This window comes from Bubalus kerabau, chromosome 17 (genome assembly GCF_029407905.1).
Source record: "Bubalus kerabau isolate K-KA32 ecotype Philippines breed swamp buffalo chromosome 17, PCC_UOA_SB_1v2, whole genome shotgun sequence".
Taxonomy (NCBI): Eukaryota; Metazoa; Chordata; class Mammalia; order Artiodactyla; family Bovidae; genus Bubalus; species Bubalus kerabau.
Genome location: NC_073640.1, coordinates 60,810,370 through 60,826,433, shown reverse-complemented (window position 1 = coordinate 60,826,433; position 16,064 = coordinate 60,810,370). Strand labels below are relative to the sequence as shown.

The 16,064-nt window shown below is 48.3% G+C and overlaps 1 protein-coding gene across 5 annotated transcripts in view; it reads right to left on the bottom strand.

The window, feature by feature from the left end:
* Positions 1 to 2,982: 2,982 nt before the first annotated feature.
* The window catches only part of SIGLECL1 (SIGLEC family like 1), a 29,831-nt gene continuing 16,749 nt past the window's right edge, over positions 2,983 to 16,064 (bottom strand). For 2 of the 5 annotated variants that reach the window (XM_055552997.1, XM_055552998.1), the window contains exons 3-7: positions 9,585 to 9,723; positions 7,480 to 7,755; positions 7,260 to 7,365; positions 5,148 to 5,304; positions 2,983 to 3,792 (exon numbers count right to left, since the gene is read on the bottom strand). In XM_055552997.1, the coding sequence (XP_055408972.1) occupies positions 3,745 to 3,792; positions 5,148 to 5,304; positions 7,260 to 7,365; positions 7,480 to 7,755; positions 9,585 to 9,609 (612 nt within the window). In that variant the 5' untranslated portion in view covers positions 9,610 to 9,723 and the 3' untranslated portion in view covers positions 2,983 to 3,744. Of the gene's footprint in view, positions 3,793 to 5,147; positions 5,305 to 7,259; positions 7,366 to 7,479; positions 7,756 to 9,584; positions 9,846 to 10,251; positions 10,437 to 12,071; positions 12,138 to 16,064 lie in introns of those variants that run through there. The other 3 variants (XM_055552996.1, XM_055552999.1, XM_055552995.1) reach the window with 3 other exon arrangements.

Here is a 16,064-nt window from a genome sequence, read left to right as displayed (position 1 = left end):
AATAGTGTGTGGCCTCAGTATACGTTAGGATCTAGAGAGTGATGACCCTTGAATGGCTCACTTCATTATTATACGATATTGCATTTAGAATTGTTTTGTGAACGAACAAGTGAAAATGATGAGATTCCATATGCAGAAGCACTTACACCATTGTATCAGAAGGAAAAGAAGTCAGACAGCTGCTGCCTTATGGTACAGTGGTTTGAAAGGAAAACCAGGGGAAGATCTGTTTTACAAGATAAAGAGGAAGAAAGTGAGACTGAGGACACATTATTTCAAAACTTAAACTCCCCTCTGGCCAACTTGGCTCCTCCACTGCCTGAACAGACTGCACTGACAGCTGTTCCAACCACCCCCACGTCGCCAACATATTCACTCCTGTCAATACTTCCTGTTTCTCCTACTTATAGGGATCAGACAGAAGTTTCTATGTTAACCCGTGGGGCACAGGGGCCTGGTACTGTGTCATCATCTAAGACAGGACAGCGTACCCCATTTGGATAGGGAGCCACTTCCGTGTGTGCATGCTAATTCATTCAGTCATGTCTGATTCTTTGTGGCCCGAGGGACTGCTAGCCAGACTCCTCTGTCCATGGGATTTCCTAGGCAAGAATATTGGAGTGGGTAGTCATTCCCTTCTCCAGGGGATCTTCCTGACCCAGGGATCAAACCCATATCTCCTGCATTGCAGGCAGATTCTTTACCTGCTGAGCCATTGAGGAAGCCCATTTGGACCTGGAGCCACTTCTAGAGCAGGGCAATTTCTCTTGCTGTGATATCCTGTAGGAGGTCTCAGTGCAAATGGTCAACCAGCTGAGTTTCTATTCTCAACTTCAGATTGGTTTAATTGGAAAAATCATAACCCTGCTTATCGAGAGGACCCCCTCTGCGTGACTGAACTTTTCACTTCTGTCTTTGCCACTCACCATCCCTCTTGGGCAGAATATGATACTTTTGTGGGGATGAAAGGAGGGTAGTCATTGACAAAGGAGGCTAGAGAGGAAGTGCACCAGCTCCATCTGGTGGATCCAGATGGAACTCCAGGAGCAAATCTGGTGGAAGTTCCCACTGCTGAGCCTGACTGGGATCCTAATAACAGAGAAAGCGCGCACCTAGAGCATTATAGAAAATGTGTCTTAGCAGGTCTTTGAAAAGGAGTACCCAGCCAAAAGAGCTTAGATAAAATTTAGGAGATACACCAAAACCCAATGATGATTCATCAGAGTTTCTAGAAAGAGGAACCACACTGATACAGGCCCTGAGGCCCCTGAAAATATGATAATGGTAAACATGACTTTAATTAAGCCAAGCACCCCAGATATAAGAAGCAAATCACAAAAGTTAAATGGTGCATTTGGAATGAACCCTTCGTAAGTAGTAGATGTTTCTTTTAAAGTGTTCAACAACAGGGAACAATGAGGAAGAAGCAAGAGGATACAAGATTGAAAGCCACTCACCTGGCTGCAGCAGAGGATTCCCAGAGAGAGAGTAACCGGAAGAGAGGAAAACAATAAAAGACAGATAGGAGCCTCTCATGTGGTAGAGAGAAGACTCTGATGATGCCCCAGGATCCCCAGGTAACTGTGACCGTGGGGACAAGCTGACTTTCTGATAGATACAGTGCAACATACTCTGGCAAACACCAAGATGGCCCAGAGAACATCTCAGCCCATCCCGGTCACAGGAGTTTCTGGAGAAGTGTAAAGTTGTTCTTTTTCACAACCTCTGGAATGCCGATTAGGGGACCTCAACCTGAAACATAGCTTCTTATATATGCCAGTGTGTCCAATCCCTCTTTTGTAAATTAAATGCTCAAGTAAGTTTTTCACCAGAACAGCTTGACATCAGGCAATTGTCAACATTTTGAGCTAGAATTTTGTGCAGACCGTGAGGTCCAGTGTCTGGCTTCTTTGCCTCATTGTATGGTACGTGGTAGGTGCCTGTATTTCTGTGGGATGTGTGAACTGCATGCATACACGGGTGGCTTCTGTCAAATCTGCCTTGAGCACAAGATGACCATCTCACTGGTGATGACAGATGGGAGAACCCTCAGACTTACAAACAATGCCCCAGCAGAGAGTTGAAACTTTTTTTCAGTTCAGTTCAGTCTCTCAGTCGTGTCCGACTCTTTGTGACCCCATGAATCACAGCACGCCAGGCCTCCCTGTCCATCACCAACTCCCGGAGTTCACTCAAACTCATGTCCATTGAGTTGGTGATGCCATCCAGCCATCTCATCCTCTGTCGTCCCCTTTTCCTCCTGCCCCCAATCCCTCCCAGCATCAGAGTCTTTTCCAATGAGTCAACTCTTCACGTGAGGTGGCCAAAGTACTGGAGCTTCAGCTTTAGCATCATTCCCTCCAAAGAACACCCAGGGCTGATCTCCTTTAGGATGGACTGGTTGGATCTCCTTGCAGTCCAAGGGACTCTCAGGAGTCTTCTCCAACACCACAGTTCAAAAGCATCAATTCTTCGTTGCCCTCTGAAAAATTACCAGCATCTGGCTCCAAAAAAGGAAGTTGTCATTCATTCTGAAGGAAACACACAGCTGGGGTCCATTCTCATGCCAGAATCCAGTTCTCATTCCTTGTATTCCTTTGTGGTCAAGAAATATTGCAATAACCTCCATTTAACTGGGCTCTCTGCCTCCAGTCTTACCTCTTCTAAATACACCTCAGGGCTTCGCTGGTGGTCTGGTGGTTAAGACTGTCTGTCAGTGCAGGGGACACAGGTTCAAGCCCTGGTCTGGGAAGATTGTGTTCCACATGCCTCGGGGCAATCAAGCCCACACACCACAAATACTGAACTGTGCTCTAGAGCCTGTACTCTGCAACAAGAGAAGCCCCACTCACTGCAACTAGAACAAGCCTTCAAGCAGCAATGAAGACCCAGTGCAGCCAAAAATGAATTAATTAAGCTTAAAAAAGTACACCTCAATAACCACTCCTGGGATCGTCTCTCACTGTATATCTAGTCACTCTATTTCTTTGTTTCAAACCTTCTAACAGTTTATTCATTCACTCAGTTATTCAACAAACATGTTTTAAAGCCTATTTCAGGAACCATTCTGGTGCCGGTGATACAAGTAGAAAGCAAGACAGATAAGACCCCTGTTTTCATGGAACTTACATTTAAGGGAGTTGGGACAAGGTCCCAAAGTCTTGTGATGGCATTCAGGGCTTTTATGTTGTTTCTCCTCCTACATCTCTCAATACCACTTTTCACTCACTTTCTACCCAGGTACACCTCAAGTAAGGAGACTCAAGTGCAAAGAGAAGGGGTGGGGTTGGCAAAAGATCGAATCCAAAGACATGACCACTAAGCATTCAAGCAAGGATCCAATCCGTGTGTGTGATGGCTCTTGTGTATGTATTTCAGGCACTAGGTGCATAATAGGGGCTCAAAAACTATTTCTTGGTGGACATATTTCACAGTCTCATGTTTATTTCTCCTTCTTTTGAAGGAGCTCCCAGGATGGAGCACCTGTCTTCTGGCTAATCCAAAAAACATATCATGTAGTTTGCTTTCAGGGGTTCAAAGACCAGGTCAAGGTAACCCTATTCAATGGATAACCAGTGAGGGGGCAGGTGGGACTGGAGAGGGCTTCGGGGGCCGAGGATACTCTGGGGGCTCCAAGTTTGTTGTAGACTCCAGTGTTCCTGGGGTCTCTAAGGATTCTATGGGCTTTGGTGACTCCAAGTGTGATGGGGACTTCAGGTATAAATGTTGTTTTCACAGACTTTGTCAGCTTCCGTTTATCCTGCTCTTCTTGGAAGTTTGGGGTGATGGGTCCTGCAGGGCAGAGCAAAGAAAAGAAGGATGTTGGAACAGGTCTAGAGGTGAGGTACCTACATCTGAAAGGGACAGAATTCTGTCCCTTTCTTTGAGCACTGAATTAAAGGCAGTGTGGAGCAAGGGATTGGCTTCACCTTTCATAAAAATCCCCATGGTTGGAGCCTGCCACCCTGTCTTCTCCTACTGATCCTTCCTCCCTGTGCATTCTCAGCACCACGAGCCACCCAGCTGTTCCCAGACTCCCCTGGGAAGTTTTGCCTGACTTCTCCAGGGAGGTTCAGTCTCTCACCCCTCTGGGCGACCATCACCCCAGCCCAGCCCTGCTACTGGGATGCTGCCTTCCCCACCAGCCTGGCCGCTCTGAGGGCGGGGCCTGGGCCCCGTCCACTTCTGAGACCCCAGCATGGAGAACAGGAGATACTGCAGGAAATACTGGTGGAATTTAATAGATGTCTGGTTGACTCACAGAGGGACACCAGCTCCCAGTGCAGGGTGTAAGGAGAGCAGCAGGGTGCTTCTGGCCCTAGAGAATCATAATGACTTAAGAACAGTGAGAGCCAGCTACTCAGTGCTGACCCCTCTAAGCCCTGCTGAGGATAGGGGGATGCAGGACAAATAAAGGGGTAACCTGGGCGTGGCCTGCTCTTCAAGTCTTTCAGGCTGACCTAGGCCTGTGGCACCTACAGGCTGTGCTGACTACAGCCTGCCAAGCGCTCAGAGACCAAACCCTTTGATTTCCCCTCCAATGCTACAATTGCTGTTAGAGGTTCTCCCAATCCTCTTCTCAATGGGGACTCAGTGTGTGTGTGTGAGTGTGTGTGTGTGTGGAGGGGGAATGAGTTGCTGATTCTAATGACCCTTCAAGTTACTCCTCTTAATTTTCACCTGTCTTGCCCTCCCTGGGTCTTAGCGTCACCATCTATAAGATGATGTGTAAGTGTGTTCAATGGCACCCCCACTCCAGTACTCTTGCCTGGAGAATCCCGTGGACAGAGGAGCCTGGAAGGCTGCAGTCCATGGGGTCGCTGAGGGTCGGACATGACTGAGCAACTTCACTTTCACTTTTCACTTTGATGCATTGGAGAAGGAAATGGCAACCCACTCCAGTGTTCTTGCCTGGAGAATCCCAGGGACAGGGGAGCCTGGTGGGCTGCCGTCCATTGCGTCGCACAGAGTCGGACACGACTGAAGCGACTTAGCAGCAGCAGCAGCAAGTATGCTCTGGCATTCTAGAAGTCCTGTAAGACTGAGGATGGTACTAATACTGCCTTTACACACTGTATGTGCCTCTCCTCATGGGTCTTGTGATCGTTATTCTGATAGGCTGGATTCCAGACACATGGGGTACCTACCAATATCTGCTGCTCAGGAGACGGGGTGACTCTGGATTTTCCTGGTTCCTTGGGCCTTAGAGATGTCTCAAGTCCTTGGCGGCCTCTGATTTTAGGGCTCTTTTCTGCCTTCATTGCTGCAATTTTCTTTGCCTGCTTCATTCTGATATGTTTCGCTCTAAGGAAAAGACGTTCTTGATCAGTTCTGGCTCTCCACCCACAATACGGGCTCTGATCTCACTGGGAAATGCTGGTTTAGAGCCTGGGTTGTCTGGGATGAGCCATGCAGCCTCTCTGGGGATTGCTTTCCTATCGTGGACAACAGAGACACATGCTTGTCAGGCTGTGGGGCTCAGATGAGGTCAGCAAGAAAGGGCTTTGCAAACTCTGATTCTTGTTGGTCTTCAAGTCCAGCTGGCTATACTTAAAACATAGCTGCCCAGGGATTTCCCTGGTGGTCAAGTGGTTAGCATTCACTGCTCCCACTGCAGGGGTCACCAGTTCAATCCCTGGTCGAGGAACTAGATTCTACATGCCATGTAGCATAGAAAGTGAAGTCGCTCAGTTGTGTCTGACTCTTTGCGACCATGGACACCAGGCTCCTCTACCCATGGGATTTTCTAGGCAAGAGTACTGCAATGGGTTGCCATTTCCTTCTCCCGGGAATCTTCCTGACCCAGGGATTGAACCCAGGTCTCCCGCATTGTAGACAGACACTTTACCGTCTGAGCCACCAGGGAAGCCTGCCATGTAGCATGGTCCACCCCCCCCCAAAAAAAAAGGTGCATTGAGAGTGCACCTAAGTAACAGCTAAAAATGAAGTTGATAAAGGTTCTTGGGGTTGGTTCATAAAGACTCCTAAGACTTGGCTAAACATGCTGGCTGGAAGCCTGGAGTGAGAAGGGCAGAGATGCCAGAGGCAGGGCGGAGAGCTGGGCAGGGGAGCCTCTGGCCAGTCCAGACATCTTGGAGTTAATCCTTAGTTGAGGACCATAAGGAGTCAGCTGGGAGGGGAGGTGTGAACTTGGGGTGGGCACAGTCTGGAGAGGGAGAGACAAGAGGCTGGTGTCACGATCTAAGCCAGGCCTGAGCTGGGTAAGTGATGAGAGGCAGAGAGAGTTGGGAGTAACTGTCCATCAGGGTCCATCAGGATGAAGAAGAGGAGTGGGGTGGCAGGGCAAACTGGGTTTTTTTGGTGGGGGGGGGCATGTAACGACAACCCAGTTAATCCTCTTCTAAGGATTAACTCCAAGATGTCTGGACTGGCCAGAGGCTCCCCTGCCCAGCTCTCTGCCCTGCCCTGGCATCTCTGCCCTTCTCACTCTAGGCTTCCAGCCAACACATTTAGCCAAGTCTCAGGAGTCTTTATGAACCAACCCCAAGAACCTTTATCAACTTCGTTTTTAGCTGTTACTTAGGTGCACTCTCAATGCACCTGATGTTGCACAGAGACACCGGAAGTTCCTCAGCTGTGTTCCCGGGGTCTCTGTACACGACTTTCCACCACATGAGCAACTGCTCAGCCCTGCTGCCGCTTGAGACAGCTCCCTGGGGACTCCGCTGGTTTCACTTCCTCCTCCGCTTTCTATTTTATGAAGTTCTTTGAAAGCCTCGGTCCCTTGGGCCTGTTTTGTGGCCTGTATAGTCCCCATGGCCCTGGCTTGTGGGGACCCTGTTTGATGCCAGACCCTGAGTTCCTCAAGGGTGGGGGGGTCCATCCAGCGCCACAGGCCTGGGGGTAGCAGGCTGTGGGAGAGGCTGAATGGTGAATGTTTTTAATTGGAGGACTATTGCTTTACAATGTTGTGATAGTTTCTGCTGTACAACCAAGTGAATCAGCTGCATGTATGCCTATATCCCCTCCCTCATGAGCCCCCCTCCCTCCCGCCCCCATCCCACCCTTCCAGGTCATCACAGAGCACGGAGCTGAGCTCCCCGTGCTATCCAGCAGCTTCCCATTAGCTAAATATTTTACACACGGTAGGGTACACATGTCAGTGCTACTCTCCCAACTCACCCCACCCTGACCTCATGCCAAACAACAAGGAAGACAGGAACACAAACCCACCCATCAACAGACAGGCTGCCTAAAGCTGTACTAAGCTTATGGTGAATCTTAACTTCAGTACTCACATGAGTGGGACAAGGCAGAGGAAGAGCAGTGTGACTCCGATGGCTCCATAGAACACACCCCGAATCAGCCCTTTCATGAAAGTCTGGGCAACCAAAGGACTCCTTCCTGGAGGTAGAGAGCTCATGAGAAGGGGTTCTCCCCGGGGACCTCCCAGCTGCCTCCCCTGGCCCCAGGGCCCACCCCCTCTTCCCCACCCACACGGGGCCCCTCCACTATCACCTGACTTCAGCAGGATGGTCAGAGCGTGGGTTCCCTCTGGGTTCCTGCCCTCACAGAGAAGGCTCGTGCCCGTTTCAGGTGGCTTGGTCAGATGGATGGTGCTGTTGGCCCAGGGGCCAAGCGTGGTAGAAGTCACCCGAAAGCCTGTGCGGTTCATGGCCACGGGAACACCCCCAACCTGCCACCGCACGGAGGGCATGGGGGTCCCACGGAAGGAACAGCTGCACTGCAGAGTCTTCTTCAAGGAGCAAGAGGAATCGAACAGCATGGTGGGGGCTGTGGGGGAGGGAGGGTCAGGAGTCAGCAAGCATCCTGATTCCCTGTCTGCCTCCTCCAGGACCCAGCCTTTTCTTTATTTGTGATAAACCAGGAACTTCAGAGAGACTTTCTGGGTCTTCCCCAGTGGCTCTTTGGTAAAGAATCTGCCTGCCAGTGCAGGAGACACGGGTTCAATTGCTGGTCCTGGAAGATCCCACATTCCATGGAAGAACTAAGCCGCAACTTCTGGGCCTGTGCTCTAGAGCCCGGGAACCACAACAACTGGGCCCATGAGCCAGAACTACTGAAGGCCAGGCACGCTAGGTTCTGTGCTCTGCAGCAAGAGGAGCCACCGCAGTGAGAAGCCTGCTCACGGCAACTAGAGAAAAGCCTGCACAGTAATGAAGACCTAGGGAAGTCAAAGATAAATAAGTGAACAAAATTATATATTAAAATATATACATATTTTTTGGAAGTCCAGAGGAGTCAGGCCTCACAGACCAGTTGCCCTTCACCCTTTCTCCTCATCTGGCCTGAACCGGAACACTCAACTTTCCAGACCGATGGCAGAGGAGTCCCCTGAGGATCTGCACTGCCTGCGATCCCTCATCTATCCACCCCCACCAGGCTAGACTGCCCAACCTCAGTAACTCTCTTCCTTGGGTCCCCAGCTCTGGCCCTTCCAGCCCCACCTGTGGTCAGATTTTTCCCTCCATCACTGTCTGGATGCTCCTGGCAAGTCACTTCCCCTTCTACTCTTCCCTAGTCTGGAAAACAGAGAGACTCCCTGAGCCTGTCTCACACTATCATTACTGGAAAAGGCATACAATGAATGTCTAAGGTTTACTGTGTTCCTGCCTCAATTCAGGACCACGTACCATCCATTCAATGAACATTTTTAGATTTTCCTCTTCCCCATCCCGGTGGACGTGGACTGGGCATTCATCTTAAGCAAAGACTGCTATGCTGATTTCTGAGTGAGAACACCATGAAACTGCCTCACTCTCCATAGAACAGGTCGGACACGTGGTCCATCCAGTGAGATTGTGGGTTAATAAGGGATAGTCATGCTCTTCAAGGTCTCCAATAATGAGGAATCAGTCCTTAGCATTTCCACGTACTTTGCCATTGGAATTGTTTGGGGTTACTGGAGGAAAGGGGTCATTTCCCCCTAAACAGTTGCCCTTGATCTTAGGCTTTCCATTTGGATCACTTGAGGGGATGAGGAATTCGCAGGCCTCTCCTCCACTTCCCTTGCTGACCTCCATATTATTCATTTTCACCATCTGGGTAAGCAGGCCATGGAGAGCAATCAAAAGAGGCTGAAAAAAACTTACTAACTTTGGAACTTGGAGAGTGCTAGCAATATTCAGATGGCTTCTGTGCTCAAATATCTTCAGACACCCCTGATGAGCTCCCACGCTCGCCCTCAACTCTACTCCCTGGCCCAGGCGCCCCCTGCCACCTCCCCAAGCCCCCCACTCCTGCCAGAATCTGGCCCGCATATGCTTAACCCACATTGGTTCCTTGGTGCCCTACACTCCAGCGTGCCTGCTTGGTCATTTCCAACTTTTTGCGACCCTATGGACTGTAGCCCACCAGCCTCCTCTCTCTATGGGATTCCCTAGGCAAGAATACTGGAGTGGGTTGCCGTTTCCTCCTCCAGGTCTTCCTGACCCAGCGAACAACCCTGCATTCCAGGCAGACTCTTTGCCGCTGAGCCATCAGGGAAGTCCACCCTAAACCCTTAAGCCCTCTTGTTTCATGTCACCATGGCCCGACCCAGCCCTGGCTCTGGAGCCTCGGCTTCCTCAGACCCCTCCAGCACTGCGCCTCTTCCCACTCACCCAGCAGGAGCCCTGGCGGCGCCATGAGAAGCAGCAGTTGTTCTTGGCACAGGAGAGGCCCGGGGCCTAGACCACAGCTGACCCCGAAACTGGAGCTGTCTGGTTCAGAAGGGGTGATGTGATGAATACCTGGAAGAGGCTGCGGGGGTGGGGAGAGCAGAAAGAACTCTTAGCCAGCCGGGGGCTTCGGCCTCTTCAGTCATCCTGAAGCCGTGTCCCCTCTGAGAAGCAGGAATTCTGTGGGATGTGATGCCTGAGGGCCTGCAGACAGGAGGGCACCACCGTGATCCTCTGTGATGCCCCGAAGGCACGTCTCCTTCCCCTCCTAGTCTGTCATTTCCCTCCCCAGCCCCCTTAGGAGGGTGTTTAGTCCCAGGTCTGCAGGCTTCCTCTAAAGTTTATGGGTACCTCATAAACTGTGTGCCACAGGGAGACAGGGTCAGGTCTGGGGGTTTGGAATGTCCCCCTGGGGCCCTGGTGAAAAATGGCTTGGAGGGGGAGTGACCACAGGCCAGGTGGTCAGGGGAGAGAGGTGGTGACTGGGGAAGAATGGCAGGCTGGAGCTGGTGCACAGGCTGTGAGAAATGGACAGGATGGGACCAGTTTAACATTTAGGGGGAATAAAAACGGATGGGGGTTCCTACTGCTGATGGGAAAAGTTCCAAACCTTCTTGCGTTGTAAATGAGGGTCCCCACAAGTTTGCTTCACCCTTGTCTTATGTCCCTGTGTCTTTCTCAACCTTTTCCCAATGCTCCCCTTTCCAAATTTCACCCTAAACATAGCTCTCCCGTCATCAGGGACTCTTCTGTTTCCCAGCTTTTCCTTCTGTAGCTCTCCTCTGTCCACATTCAAATCCTTCTTCAATTTCATAACTGAGTTCAATGCTGCTTCCTTGATGCAGCCTTTCCTGATTGCCCCACCCAGTCAGAAGTAGGTAATCTCTCCCCTCCCAGAATTACCAAGTGATTAAAAAAAAAAAAAAAAAAGGCTGCATTGTGTCTTAGTTGCAGCACGCTGGCTACAGGGCACTTAGTTGCTCCGCAGCAGGTGGGATCTTAGTTCCCTGACCAGGGATGGAACCTGTGTTGCCTACATTGGGAGGTGGAGTCTTAACCACTGGACCACCAGGGAAGCCCCTATCAAGTAGGGGTTATTTGTTCTTTTCTGGAGAAGTGACTTTTTCTTCATGGCAAGAGTGATTTGTTTTTGTGCAGATGCCAGATAGTAACCTACCCTGCTCTTCATTACTCAACAAATTCAGCCTGTTTAGGGATGCAATATTGCCCGCTCAAGCACTACTTTGGCCTCCTTTGCAGTTAAGAGGGGACCGTGTGACATTGCTTTAGTGGAAGTGAGCTGGGGATTCTTGGGGAAGTTTTTACTTTCCTGATACTGTCCTTTCCTCTTTCCTGTCACTTCCTTCTTCTTCCTCCTAGAATATGGATGTGATACTGGAGGTGGAGCAGCAATTTGGCAACCATGAGGTAACCATGAAGAAGAAAGCCACTCATGGTTGATATTCACTTAAGGATGCTTTAACAGAGCAATTCAAGAAGCCTAGTTCCCTGATGGCCTTGGAGAGCTGCTATGCCAACCCTGCACAGCCTAGCTCTGCACATCTTTTTTTAATTGATGTATGGTTGATTTAATGTTCATTTCTGCTGTACAGCAAAGAGACTCAGTTTTATATCTGGAGAAGGAAATGGCAACCCACTCCAGTATTCTTGCCTGGAGAATCCCCTGGTGGGCTGCAGTCCATGGGGTCGCAAGAGTCGGACACTACTTAGCGATGGACACAATATATATATACATATATATATATATATATATATATATATATATAGTGGTGGTTTAGTTGCTAAGTTGTGTCTGACTCTTATGACAGGCAAGAATACTGGAGTGGGTTGCCATTTCCTTCTCCAGGGGATCACCCTGGCCCAGGAATTGAACCCAGGTCTCCTGCATTGCAGGCAGATTTCTTTACCATCTGAGCTATGAGGGAATCCCTATATATATATATATTCTTTTCCATTATGGTTTATCACAAGATATTGAATATAGGACCTTGTTGTTTATCCATTCTGTACTCCCAATCCATCCCTCCCCCACCCAGCTCCCTCCCGACAAGCTATATCAACCTTGACAATCCTGTATCAAATAGACCCCTGTGCCCTCTGCAGAGCTTAGAAACGAACTTGTTTGATAGTCACTGATACAATGTTCACATCAATTTCACCTTCCTTGAAACTATTCCCCCCACACACACACTTGTTTTTTTTGAAAAGCACCGACTTCAGAGCAGGAGCCCAGGGTTTGAGTGCCGATTATGTCAGCTATGACACTGATTCATTGGGAAACCACAGACAACTGTTTTTCCTCTCTGGGCCATTTCTGCAATAATTCTGCAATAATTCCTGGGAAAGAGGCAGAATGAAGAAATACGTCTGGGCATGACCTTCCTTATTAGCATTTTAATCAAGCATTACCAAAGACATCAGGTTCCAGGGTTATTTTATGGCCTCAGACACTGGGTTGGTCTCAATTGATTTCTGGTAAAATATTCCAGCAGCCGCCACTGTGGAGCTCGTTGGCTTTTGCCATAAACTCTGGTCTGCATAAGGATTCCGAGACTTCTTTCCAGTAATTTTATAGACAGGGGCTAGCAACAATCCCTGGTGTAGAATATGTGCGTGTGCCCCAAAATCCAAATAGGCCAATCAGACACTGGGCTTTTAACTTCTTTTTTCCGCCAGACATCCTGTACTTTTCAAATTAACAACCTGTGTGGGTTTGGGTAGATTTATTGGCTTCCATTTATTATATCCAATCAATTTTGGTTGAAGGGAGGATTTACATGTCTCCTGTTTAATAATACTAGAAAGGGGAAATGTTCCCCAGTCATACAAGGTATCTATTAATACATTGAGGTAGAGGAGATCCAATGACTTTCCAGGGAATCTGTTTAAACATTCCAATCTTCCTCTAAACTCCCACAGTAATCCCATCAATTCTTGAATTTCCATAGCTTCCCCATTCAACTATAACTCCTATTAAGACTGACTAGCATCCGGTCCCATCACTTCATGGCAAATAGGAGGAGAAAAAGTGGAAGCAGTGACAGATTTTATTTTCTTGGGCTCCAAAATCTTTGCAGATGGTGACTGCAGTCACGAAATTAAAAGATTCTTGCCCCTTGGAAGGAAAGTTATGACAAACCTAGACAGCGTATCAAAAAGGCAGAGAAATCACTTTGCTAACAAAGGTCTGTATAGTCAAAGCTATGGTTTTTCCAGTAGTCATGTACAGATGGGAGAGTTGGACCATAAAGAAGGCAGAGCACCAAAGAATTGATGCTTTCAAATTGTGGTGCTGGAGAGGACTCTTGAGAGTCCCGTGGGCAGCAAAGAGTTCAAACTAGTCAAGGCTAAAGGAAATCAACCCTGAATATTCATTGGAAGGACTGATACTGAAGCTGAAGCTCCAATGCTTTGGCCACATGATGCAAAGAGCCGACGTATTGGAAAGACCCTGATGCTGGGAAAGACTGAAGGCAAAAGGAGAAAGGGGACAACAGAGGATGAGATGGTTAGATAGCATCATTGACTCAATGGTCATGAATTTGAGCAAACTCTGAGAGATAGTGAAAGACAGGGGAGCCTGGCTTGCTGCAGTTCATGGGGTTCACAAAGAGTCAGACATGACTGAGTGACTAAACAAGTTTTAGAATCACAGAGCATGAGGCTCCCATGTTAAGGAGTCTCAGAAACATGTCTCCGTTTTATTGCTAATGTGCATATGGCTTTGAGTGCCCTGCTGGAAGTGGGGTCAAGGAACCCAGGCCCTTTAATGAATCTTTATCTTGATTAGGTTATGGGACCATCACCTCAGGTGATTTACAGTCAGATTTCTCATTGTCCTATCTGTCTTGTGGCTTTTTAAATTCCCCCAAACTAGGGTAGATAGAGCAGACTTGATTGAGGTCCTTCAATGCTGGGGGACGATCCAGGGTTCCCACGGGTCCACCCAGTCTCCCAGCGTGCTGCACTGAGACCTTTGTTTTGACCCCATCAATGTCCCCTTTATCCCAATTCTTTTTTAAAATTAATCTATTAATTTTTGGCTGGGCTGGGTCTTCGTTGCTGCATGTGGCCTTGCTCTGTTTGCAGCACGTGGGTTTCTCATTGCAGTGGCTTCTCGGTTGTGGAACACAGGCTCTAGGCTCATAGGCTGAGTTGCCCCTCTGACATGTGGAATCTTCTGGGACCAGGGATGGAACCCATGTCCTCTGAACTGTCAGGAGGATTCTTAACCATTGGACCACCGGGGAAGTTCCTATTTATCCCATTTCTTAAGGACTGTTTAAAGATTTCCACTCTGTCAGACTTTGACTCTCCCCTTCATCTTTCTTCATTCTATGGTGAATCACTTTAATGTTTTGTGCTCCCTGTGGTTTCAACATAACGCTTCCCTTTAGTAGCGGCAGCCCCGAGGCTAACAGCTTTATCTTGGGCTGGACAGAACCCAAACTGGGCTCTGTGTCAGGATCCAGCCCGGCCTTTTCCTTTTCTTTCATGTTAGCTATTACAGATAAAAATAACCCAGGATCATGCATTTAGCTTGTTCTTGTTATGTTGCATCTTTTTATGCATTCAGTGAGTCAACTTCTTGGATGTTGTATCCATCATTAAAAAAAAAAAAAGGTAACTCTTAACCTCCTGTAACTAATTACAGAACAGTTGTATTTCAGGAACCCTTGAGTAACCCTGGGGCCACCCAGGAATCAGAGTCATCATCGCGTGTCCTCATCCTTCCTTTTCCCAAATGATGTGCTTCAGCGGGTCCTGTTTGCTCTAGTGGATTTCATTTCTATGCCAGCAGCAAAGCTAGGGAACGGTCTGCAAGATGCCTCATTCCTGACAGTGACTGCAGATTGCAGGGGTCCCTAAAAGCCTCTCATTTTTGACATCTATTGAAAGTTTGGGGGCCCTCAAGACTACCCTCAGATTTGATAATTCACTGGAAGTACTCCCAGAATTCACAAAAGGACTTCCCTGGTGGTCCAGTGGTTAAGACTCAGCACTTCTGATGCAGGGGTCATGAGTTCAATCCCTTGTCAGGGAACCAAGATCCCATATGCTGCAGGGTTCAGCCAAAAATAGGAAACAAAAAGAATCCACTTCCAGAATTCACTGAAAGCTGTTTTAGGTTACTGGTTTTTGCAACTAAGGACACAGATTAGAATCTGCCAAGAGAAGGAGCACAAAGGGCAGAGTCTGGGAAAGTTCCAGCCAGACAGCTTCCTGTTCTCCTCTCCCCGAGGAGCCAGAGACAGAGCAACTTAACTGTTCTGGAGTTAATGCCTGACAACAGGCCCAGAAGACTGACAACCAGAGAAGCTCACCCAAACCCTGTGACCAGAGTTTTTATTGGACCTTGCGGCAGATTTTATTCTCCTGCTCCTTCTGAAGGTGAACTGGTACCACAGGATCCAAAGACCCCACTGGAAATCAGGCTGTTAAACTGTCTTGTGCGGCCAGCTCCTGCCCTTAATCACAGCTGAAGACTCTTCAGTGTGACGCCAGGACCTCAAGCAAACAGAGACTCTCCATCAGGCAGGACTTCCCAGGGTTTAGAGATTATACCTCCTGGAATCCAAGGGCAAAGGCCAGACCTCTCTTTGGGCTCTATTAAGTTCCTTACTACATAGAATGATGTGTGCTAAATTCAAGGTAGCAATTATTGCTAGATTTTAGTGGGAGATATGGTTGGGGAAGGGGTACAAAGGGTGAGTGTTTTAAATTTTAAGCTGGATGGTAGGTGCATGCTCTTTTATATACCACTTTTATACAGTTCTGTAAAGAATCTGCCAGCAATGTGGGAGAACTGGGTTCGATCCCTGGGTCAGGAAGATCCGCTGGAGAAGGGAATGGCAACCCACTCCAGTATTCTTGCCTGGAGAATTCCATGGACAGAGGAGAAATGAAAAATTGATCATTTCATTTATGTAAAAGTTTTATTTATTTATTTTTGTTTTGGCTGCACCTCGTGGCATGCAGAATCTTAGTTCCCTGACCAGGGATCCAACTGGCATCTCCTGCATTGCAGGCTGAGCCACTTGGGAAGCAAAGATGGATTAGTAAGTGGAAACAAAGAAAGAATCACCTAATTAGGCCATAATGAGATTTTAAAAACCTTTAACTTAAACTAGTATTTATTGTTTCCTATGTATCTGTCAATTTCACATACACATAGTCTCATTTACATCCCCATCAACAACCTGAGAGACTGAATATACAGAAACAATAGCCAGACTAGATATGACCCTCAAGTCTCAGCCGTACGACATAGATGACTCTGGTCCTCAATTACCAGCAACTAGTCCAGGAAAGCAAACCACTACTGCAGTGACAGTTAGCCGAGAACAGTCAGCGTTTGGCCCGTAAGTATCAGGTTCCTTATTATCTACCCCCGTTTCCAGC